The sequence below is a fragment of the Apaloderma vittatum genome, unplaced genomic scaffold (genome assembly GCF_000703405.1).
Source record: "Apaloderma vittatum isolate BGI_N311 unplaced genomic scaffold, ASM70340v1 scaffold2497, whole genome shotgun sequence".
In the NCBI taxonomy this organism is placed as follows: domain Eukaryota; kingdom Metazoa; phylum Chordata; class Aves; order Trogoniformes; family Trogonidae; genus Apaloderma; species Apaloderma vittatum.
In genome coordinates this window covers 42,271-52,643 of record NW_009725529.1, presented here as the reverse complement: position 1 = coordinate 52,643, position 10,373 = coordinate 42,271, and the positions used below count along the sequence as shown (strand labels likewise).

The window sequence follows — 10,373 nt, the reverse complement described above, 5'->3', positions numbered from 1 at the left end:
CCATGAGGACCAGGCCTTGTGAACGAGCAGCTACTCGTACCTGCTAACGAAGGGCCTCGTCCACTTGGTCCTCTTGATTGGGTGGTCTGTAGCACACCCCACTGTAAAATCTCCTGCCCTTCCTTTCACCCTGGTCCACAGGCACTTGGTTCTTTCATCATCACTTGCCAGGTGGAGCTCCATGCATTCTAGCCTTTTATTGACATAGAGGGCAAGACCCGCTCCTCGCTTCCCCTGCCTGTCCTTCCTGAACAGTTTATACCCCTCTAGTCCAACACACCAATCGCAGGAGTCATTCCACCACGTCTCTGTGATGCCGATCAGGTCACAGCGCTGCAGGCTCACAAGCATCTCCAGCTCCTCTCGTTTAGTGCCCAAACTGTGGGCATTCGTATAAAGGCATTTGAGTTGGGCCTCTGATAAGGTGCCTGGAGCCCCCAATAAAGTACAATTGTACTTCATCTGTGCTGGTGACTCTGCTTCTGATGTCACTATGTGTATCTCAGGGTCATTTTCATTTGATCTGGTTGTAACCCCTTCCCCCTTCATATCTAGTTTAAAGAACATTTTAGGAAAAGGGAAGACAGAGAAACTCAGTTTTATCATCTTTTCAAAATATGGGTTGGCTTATAGGAGGAAGGAGTGCAGAAATTCAATAAAAGTGGAAAAAAAAGTTCTCTACACTGTTTTCAGAAGGCCGTCCCTGAACCAATGATGTTATGCACTACACAAAGTGTGTTTTCTGTTGGCAACCACATGCCATGTAGGCTGTTGCCTCCAACCCCCACAAAAGACCTCTTGTGTTGCTTTATTATTATGGCAGGTTAGCCTTCCTGGCCAGATATGCCTGGCTCAGTGGGCATGGAGCAAGCCAAGGAAAGAGCACTCACTGCTACTTTCTTTTTAATTATTTGTTAAAGGGAGAGCGAGGCAGTCCAGGACCAGTAGGTCCTCCTGGAGAGAAAGGTGTCATGGTAAGTCACAATTAACACAGAATCCATAATCATGTTACTTAAAATGCTCTTTCCAAAAAAGCCATGAATTCTCACCCTTCTGACTGTGCAACCTTTATGTAAAAGAGAAGTATTTATGATACATTGTCCCTAGGAAGTTTCATCTAGCACCTTCTTCCCTTCTGTGGAAGTGATCCACTGAAGGAAGCAGTGGAGCAATGACATTTTTTTAAAATACTCTCTGAACAGCCTGACATTTAAAAAAATTAGCAAGATTAGTTGAGAGATAAATAAAGAAGGGAAGCTATCAAGATACCACAGCTCTCAGACAAGAGCTGTTCCTGGCGTTTTGTCTTGGCCAGTTCTGAACACACCAGGAAGTGTCCACTTTCTGTTCCCACTGTAACAGCCTTGATTTGAGAATTCTGAAATTAATCTAAAACTCAGTAGCTTTTGTTTAACTACATCACAGTCATCTAGTGCTTGTGTGCAGCAAACTTCTTAGGCTGCTTTAGTGATTATTGCAATATATCCAAACAAATACATGTCTTCTAAACAAAATTTGGGGAATAAATTTTACCAGGTTAAATATTTTATTAACTTACCTCCAATTTTTCAGGTAAGTAACTAAATTTATTATTGTTGTTTTAATAACAATTTTGATAAAACTATTCTCTCTTTTCTGTATTTATTTCAATTCTAGGGCTATCCAGGACCTCCAGGAGGCCCTGGACCTGTGGGACCTGAAGGATTACCTGTAGGTATAGAATGGTGCTTTGTTTTGACATAAAATGCACTATTTTCAAATTATACTTTTTCTCTGCTGAAACTAAGAATGGTTTCTAATTTGTACTGCAGTCTATAAAGCTCTCATGAAAATTTAGCCATACAGACACAGAGTCTGTTCACATGCTCTTTACCAGGATGATCCATGAGAGACAGGAAATCTAATTATATCATTTACTCATCCATTTAAAAATCACTCAGTTGAGACAAGTAGAAGAATAGAAATTTTTTAAGGATGGTTTGTAATTGCACAACAATTTTACTTCTAATTCAGTAGTCACATTCTGATTTTTTTATTCAAAAATTTATGTAGAGTCGCTTATTTAGATTTTTCTAGATAATTGTGCTAACAGAATTAATTGAATTTGAACCGTGAGTGAAAGTGACTGATTTGTATTAGTTGCATTGACTATTGCTTTAATACATAAGCCTTGTAATTTTCAGAAATCTGTGTATAGAAGATAATGACTGATAAGTTTGTTTGACATGTAGGGACCTTCAGGGACAAGAGGACCACCAGGGCCACAAGGACCTAAGGGAAGAAGAGTAAGTAATATTACTCTTATGTGTAACTTAGAGCAGAGTAGTCTGTTGCCAATATGAATCTGATATGTAACCCATGTATCCTCACATCCTTTGAACTGTGTCCTCCAGACTCGAGCTATTTATATTGAAATTAGACAGATGATACTTTTATTTCCATGTGGGAAAAGATATGAATCTTCATTTCTCCTCACATTACAGTTAAATGGGGTTTGTCAATGATTTCATCTGAGAGCGGGACCAGAACCAAAATGACCACTGGCCTTATTTTCTATATACATAAATATGCAAACGTTGACACTCGTTGGACTGTTCCAGTGTTTTAAGGACTATTTTCTGTATCTGCATGTCACTTATGTCTTTGGAAAGACAATGAAAACTACCCAAACATAGTTCTGAGAGAGGAAGGAGCAAAGTCAAAAGATAATATGTGCTAGAATCTCAAACCTCTGGTTAGATTGTCATTTCACGCATTTTGATCAGGGAAATGGAAAGCATTTTTTCACTGTACACAAAACACTAATCCAAAGCCCACATAAGTGGAGAGGAAGGCTGCCCACAACAATTCGTGTGACCATTTGATCACAATTTATCAGTGAAATTAGCGCAGTTTGTTACCTGGGGACGGCTGACTGCACCGCGTTCATAAACACTTTCCTTGAAAAACCCCACCAGCCGCTTGCACTCCCTCTCTGGAGCTTTTTTTCGGTCATGCTTTTGCACTCCGAGCTGATGTTTCCTGCAGGAATTGCTGCCAGTTCATAGTACAGATGGATTTGGATGCAGCATGAGCAGGCGTATTCTCACTGAATTTACGGAGCTTGTCAAGAATAGCAGCGGAGTTGCACCCTTCTAACACCAGCCTCACCGAGCAGTTTGACAGCATATCCAGGCTTCCTGTGAGACTTGTACAACTCATACTAGTGGCTGGACCTGTGTGGCTTCACAGGTCATGTTAGCATTGGAGGTTTTACTCCAGTTAAAGATAGGTACTCAAGAAGCATATGTTGCATTTTAAATAAGACTGTGATTAGCAAACTGTAATACAAAATTTATTGACTATATATTCTTCTACATTGTTTTTCAAGATTGCTAAACTATTAAGTAAGAGATGGGGTAAAGAGTTATATTTCCAGTATATTAAATTATCTATCTGAATGTATCATTCTTTTTGAGAATTAATATATTTGAAACCATACTTTGAATATTCATTGTATTTGAAATACACAATATTTTGAAATATACAATATTTTGAATATTCTTTATATCTTGAATATACACTGCTTAGCAACCTGACAGTACACTGCATGATTATTCATAAGAGAAACTTCACATGCTTCAAATGAGTCTTCCTTCTTTAGTGTTGTTTCCTCGTCCTTCAGAAGAAATCTGTTTTATTTTACCTCTTTGTTCATGGTGCAGTTTGTAGGAATGTGAAATGTAGCATGTGAACTGTGTAATTTCTGTTAAAATCTGCAGTAGTGGTTCAGGGTTGCCCCATATTAGAGATGTTTCCAGCTGACAATGACAACTGTTTGGTTTTGTTTTGAGTTGGGTTTTTTTTGGTTGGTTTTGTTTTGTTTCAGACATATAATATATCTTAGGCTTCACCTTCCTTAAATGGGTGAAGCAGATTTAAGCAAGTATCTACATACACTTAGAACTTCTTGTGCTTGTCTGAAGTACCTATCAACAGAAGGTTTGTCTGAGTCTGAGTTTCAAGATTAAGGAAGTTTATCTCAGCAGCGCATGGAAAAGGACAAACCCACCATCATCAGAGAGGGAATCTGTGTGGTCTTCTGAAAGTAGTTTTCATTTTTTCCCTTACAATAGATGTGGGGTTTAAAAGTTTATTTAAAACGATATTTTGGGAAAAAAATTCTTTTTGGTGAATTAATTTTCTAATTTAATAACAGATAATTTAATAATGATTTATCAGGAAAAAAAAACACAAAATAGTGTACACTAAGAAATGTTCAGTATTTCTTTGAGAATTTTACATGAAGAAATAGCATATGCTTCCCATCTCTCAGGTCATCTGCTTATTTTCTGAACTGATTATGTCACATACACATAATCTATCAGTGCCCAGAAAAAATGAGTTTACTGAGGCCTGGTTTTGAGGCAAAACTGAAATACAGATGTATTTGTTTATGCAACATGTCTAACAAAACTCAAAGAGAAATCTTTATTAGCTGCGGAGGGCAAAAACCACTCCCCACTGAGAAGCACAGTGAACTTCCAAGAAGTGGCGTAAGCAGGATCATCCAACCCCAGGCATCAGCCAGCAGAGAGGTGGCTCTCAACGTGTTCACAAGGTGTTTAAACAAATCTGTTCAGCGGGAGGAGGCTCTAGGGACTCCCAGGAGCTTTCTGACAGGGGTGTGAATCTCTGCTTTGGTTTAGAGAAGCAGAGGGAAAAACAGCCGGTTTGCTTCAGAGGCAGGTTTGAAAATGTAAATCAAAACAGAAATGCAAAGCAATATGGAAGCTGTGAGGCTGAAAAGACATAGCAGCTTAGCACCAGTTTGTCTTCAGTGGCATGACTTACTGACACAAACGGGGGCCTCACCCCTCTGATTTCAGTAGGAGCATGTCTCAAAGTGAAATACAGCCTGGAGTGTTGTACTAATTCAGGACACACAAGCCTGTGGCATCAGATGAGGAGTAAACATGTGCAGTCATTTTCACTGCAAAATGCTGGTGTTTGAGTTTCATCTGAAAAGAAAAATCCTTTGGGCCGCATTGGTCCACCAGAATTTCAGTTTGGTGGCCTATAGGATGCAGTAAGCTTGAAGGCTAGCTCAAAATTAACTTGGTGTAAAGAGTTGTCTCTGAGATTGATACTGAAATGCTGCAGATTGCACATTTTAATTCCTCTGGACATAACATCCCCATCTAAACTCCTCCTCTGAAGCCTCTTGGCAAGTCCTTCTGCCATCATCACCAGAGCTGGAGTCAGAGACAAGCTACTGCCACGAGTGTGAGTCCTCCCCTCCAGGCACTCCTCCCTCCCAGCAGCATCTGCTACCTGGTGATTGTTTTTATGGGGGAATGACTTATTTTAATTTAGATTCTGTTTTGAAGGTAGAAGATGGTTTTTATTTAAGGAGTGTCACATCTTCTGCCAACTGAGTTGGGATTCCTTGAGGGAGTCTGTCTCTCTGATTTTGGCAGCACATCATGGAGCGCATCGCTTATAATTAAAGATCACTCAAAATAAATGCCGAACATCCCAAGCTCTGTGGGACTCCCAGTTTGGAGCTGTGGTTTATGCCTTTGCTTCCAACAAGCATGACTGGGAATGCTTTATGGAAGGGAGTCTTAAAGCAGACCCGAGTCTTCTGACTCTGCCGACAAACTCCCACTGACGCCACTGAGAATTTTGTCTGCTCTTAAGATCAATATATCAGACCCAAAGTGGAATCTCACACAAGGAAGATGTCCAGGGCCTCTGCAACCTGGGATTTGTCTTGACTGCATTCAGAAAGAGAAGTGTCAGAACCCTGAGCTCTGTGTGGCAGGCCTCGCAGAAATGCCTCCCACAGTCACATCCAGGAGTTAAATAGAAGCGTATGGAAATTCGCCTTTGCTGGGTACTGAAACGAGGATGTATCCCATCTTCACAGCTGGAATCTGCAGGAAGCATTAGGAGTGCTGACCCTCTGCTTCTGCACTGTCACAGAGTAGAATTCCTTCTTCTCATAAATTCTAGACCTTTCAGCAGCCAGTTCACATCCAATATTACCCAGCAGCCTATCTCTGCCTGAGCGTATCCAGCTGCTCAATCTCCAGTACACCCGGGCGTTCTGGCCAGCTGAAGGCTGAGAGCCCGTGGGGAGTCCAGCTGTCGGGGGATCTGGGGGGATGTGCCACTGAACATTACTGCTAGCACAGAGCTTCCTCAGCTCATGCTCAAGACTTGATGCACTTTGGCTGGAATCGTCTGGAAGGTTGGGTGCTTTTGTCACCCATGTTGTTGGTTTTTTTAGTGTTAATCTCATGAAAACACAGAGGGAGAACATTGCTTTGTAGATCTGTCAATGGCAGAATGACACTCTAAGCGGGGGGAATATCTGTATCTAACAGAAGGAATTTCTCCAATTACATTAGTCTGGAAGATGTACTGGTAGCAGTGAAAGGCAGCCATGAAGCCAGTGTTGCCTGTTTTCTTGTTGTTCTTGTTTGCTGATGTATGGAGAAAACTCAGAGACTGGTTCTGCTTTTAGTTCATATAATCTCCAGCAAACACAACTGTGGCTTTCAATTTGAGGGGGAAAGGTCCTGTATCATTGGACTCATTTAATGAGTGAGACCTAAGGAAAATTGTTAATAGCTGGTAAGATTCTTAGTAGTAAGTATTCTTCAGGCTGATGTTTGGTGTTTTAAAGCTAAAAAGCAATAATATTTTCTCTTTCCTGGAATGCAGCTCATGACATTCAGTTTTGAAACCTCAGATAAATGACGTAGAGAAGTGCTGTAAATTCGGGGTCAGGCAACAGCAGTTTATGTCTGTAGCAGTCGGTGGGGTTATCTATGCTTCAGCTGCGTCTGTACTGGCACGAAGAACCTCGGTTACCTAAGGACATCAGCACTGAATTGTAGTGAGCAATATCTTTCATACTTCTCACAGTAGGGAATACAAAACCTAGAAAAATGCATGTGCTTTGGGGTTATGTGAAACAAGTGGGCAGTGTGTTTTGTGGTACAGCAAATAGCTGACTGTGTTTATCTGTCTTAATTATTCAAAGGAATCGGGACTAAAACTGATGTCACTTTCCAATATTCTTCCATGTCAACCACCAAAAAAAGAGAAGTCACTACACAGTGTGTTTTTATTGCTTTTTCTCTTGTATTTAGAAGACAGGATGAGAACACAAGTAGTTAATTTGTATTTATTCCCTTGTTAGATGAACTTTTTCTGAGCTTATCATCCTAGAGATTTTAATAGAATATGTTCTGATTCAGAAACCAAGCTGAACCCATCACAAAGAAAAAAGTAGTAGCAGTGGTTTGGCAGCGTTACTCTTCAGCTCTGTTGAAACCTAAATTCAATAACAGCAGGCAAATCATGTACAGTTGCAAGAAAAAGTATGTGAACCTTTTGGAATTTCATGGTATTCTCGTTAATTTGTCGTAAAATGTGATCTAACTGTCATCTAAGTCAAGAGTATTGACAAATATAATATGCCTTGAGATTCTATCCCCTGATAGCATAGTGGAGGATGCACAAATGACCGGTCACGTAACTAACCAGTCTGAGAAACACTAAAACTATCCTGCAATTGTTTGGATTAACACTCAATTTCCCCTTTCCTGTGCTGCCATCTGTGATTCCTCTGCAGCTCTTCTGTGAGCTTCTCTCCCTTTCTACTCTACGGCTTACTGACCTGTCCTCTCTCCATCTCAAAGTTTCCTCCTATCCCTTCTCCTCCCATTTATTGAGACATTTCACCTGAAAGGAATATTAGACTTGAAACTTGCTTAGCCTGCCTTGAATTTTTGTCGCAACTCATTTTGTGTGTCTTACAGATAGAAGTTACAGAAAAAGTGCAGAGCAGTAATCTGACATTAATTAAGGTCTTTAGGTTTCTTTTAAATTATGCTATATAGTAATTGAATAATTTGGCTCACACAGTTGGCTTACACAAAATCCTAGCGTGAGGCCCAATCTTGTTATTCTTATAAAGGTCTCCATTACCCTTGAAAACACCATTAGTATATTGGTTCTGGTCTCTGAATGCATTGAAGTCATCAAGAGGTTTTTTTCCAGACTTTGATATCCTTTGGTTTGGGACCTTTCTCACTGAGACCCATGCAGCAACCCAGAGTGTCTTCTGTAGCCTGTTTTCTCTAGCCTCCTGTAGCTTAAAAGCATGGCTGTAAATACTCAGTCCTAGCTTAGAGCAAAACAAGAAATGTGACCAGGCTGACCCAAGGATTGCCTCACAAAAACCGTGTCCCAAACTACCAAGGCACCGAAAGCATTCAGACAGCTTGCCCTGCCCGTTCGTTTTCCTTGTCCTATGGTTTGTGCTTCCTTGTGCTGGCCAGGAGCAGCAGTGCTGAAATGCTGACAGATAAGCTTCTCCTGGGATATTTCTGGCTCTGCTAGGGGCTGCTTACAGGCAAGGCCTTTTCTTGAGAGATTTCTGTTTCTATTTCTGGATACACAGTGTTTCTCAGTTTATCAGTCAGACATTTTCACTGTAGCTCCGGAGGGAAGTGAGTGATTGCTCACCGTCTGTTTTGACAAAGGTTTTGATCTGTAAATCTGTAAATCCAGGTCAGAAAGAACAGAATTCTGCTATGTTTTGTCTCAAAAAAAATTCAAGAAACATGGAAGTCATATTTTTGAGGGAAAGTAATCTAAATAAAATCGGATGTGCTTCCAACAATTTTACAAGTCCCTGTTATTACCTATTAGAACGGTATGACGACTTTGGAGATGCGTCATGATTTCTTGCCCTGTACTAGAAAACCATGATCCAAGATGGAAAGTTCTCTATAACTCAGAAATACGCTCTGAAAATGAAGACTGTTTTCCTCTAGGCACTGCGATAGCAGTGTACTCGTTGGCTCTAATGCCAGCCCAGCCCAGATGCCACCAGGAAAGCTTTTGTCTCATCCTCCCACTGCATAGTGCTGTAAAGAGCCTGGCTCTGTCTTAATAGTTATCTAGCCCATCCTTTAAAGTGGTCATTGGGTTTAGGTCGTTATCAACTGGTTTTAATTTAATTTTCCATACCCAAACAGTCATGGTGTTTAGAATTATGGAAATAACCTCATAAATATTCTTTTTTGTTTTGCTTATGATCTATTTTAAGGTTTTTTTCATTTGCTTGTAAACTAATGGATTTAAATTTTCAATCTTACCTAATAATTTCTGAATGTTTTGGCAATAAATACTTGCTATATTATAATACAGTAATATAACAGGTTATCTTTGTTCATCTACTAGTTGTAAAAAGACAGTTTATAAGAGACATTTTAGTCCAAAAATAGAGCAGTTCACTAGGCAAGCTTATAAATTGTTTCTAATCTTGTCTAAGAGTGGTTTGCTAATGGAAGAACTTTATCTGCCTTTTTTAGGGTCTTACTAACAAGCTGGATTATTGCACATATGACTTACAATACACACGAAAGCAAACACTCCATATAGTCAGTGCACATCTAAATTCTTCTAAATATGTGTCTAGTGCGTGCATACAGAGGGAATGCAAAAGAGAACAGAAAATATCAGCCTGCAGTGTGGCTCCAGCAACGACTGAACATTTTGTTTACATATTTTTCAAAAAATATTTCTTCCTAAATTCCTGTTTCAGCAAACCAGAAACCTAGTTTATACTTTGACGCTTTATTTCACACTTAACATACAATGAAAATTGGGGTTTGTGCTAACAAAATATGCTTGCCCTGTCCTAAAGTTTATGTTGCATTTCCCTGATGAGAACCAAAAATAATGCAAAATTAATATTCCAAATCACTTGTCAAATATTCAGGGACCAAGAGGTCTGGATGGTCCTCCAGGAGAAGCAGGAACACAAGGCATTAAGGTGAGCGCTTGCATTACTTAGTGCTATACAAAACATTGAGACAGAATATAACAAGTAAAAAACCAAAAACTAACCAACCCAGCATGTCAGAAGCTGTAAAATTCCGTTTAATCCAGGAGGAGCTTTGAAAATTTCTATCTTCTTCAGGTACATCCTTATTATGGTATAATCCCATCTAAGCCTGAATCTGCACTTTCTGCAGTTACCCCACGTTTAAATTGACAGCAACTGCATGCAGCTCGCCTAGCACATGCACACAGAATTCACACGTTGTTGGTTATTTGTCAGGGAGAAAGAGGTGATCCTGGAAAGAAAGGAGTTCCTGGGCTCATTGTAAGTATTAGAGCCAATCTTTGTAGTAAGCCAGTTAATACCAATTTCTGAGCTGTGTTTGGAAATTATCTGAAGCCAGCATTATTTTTCAATTTTTCTCTTTGACCAGGGTAAAGCTGGAAATCCAGGAGAAAGAGGAGATAAGGGTGCACTTGTGAGTATGAAAGTCTCTAGAACTTCCATCAAAAAAATCTACAAAATC

The 10,373-nt window shown here is 40.0% G+C and overlaps 1 protein-coding gene across 1 annotated transcript in view; it reads left to right on the top strand.

The window, feature by feature from the left end:
* Window positions 1-920: 920 nt before the first annotated feature.
* Window positions 921-10,373, top strand: part of LOC104276551 (collagen alpha-1(XXIV) chain-like) — a gene marked incomplete at both ends in the record, with an annotated part of 49,347 nt that continues 39,894 nt past the window's right edge. The window contains 5 exon segments of the mRNA XM_009872923.1: window positions 921-974; window positions 1,657-1,710; window positions 2,232-2,285; window positions 9,785-9,838; window positions 10,281-10,325. Coding sequence (XP_009871225.1) covers window positions 921-974; window positions 1,657-1,710; window positions 2,232-2,285; window positions 9,785-9,838; window positions 10,281-10,325 — 261 coding nt within the window.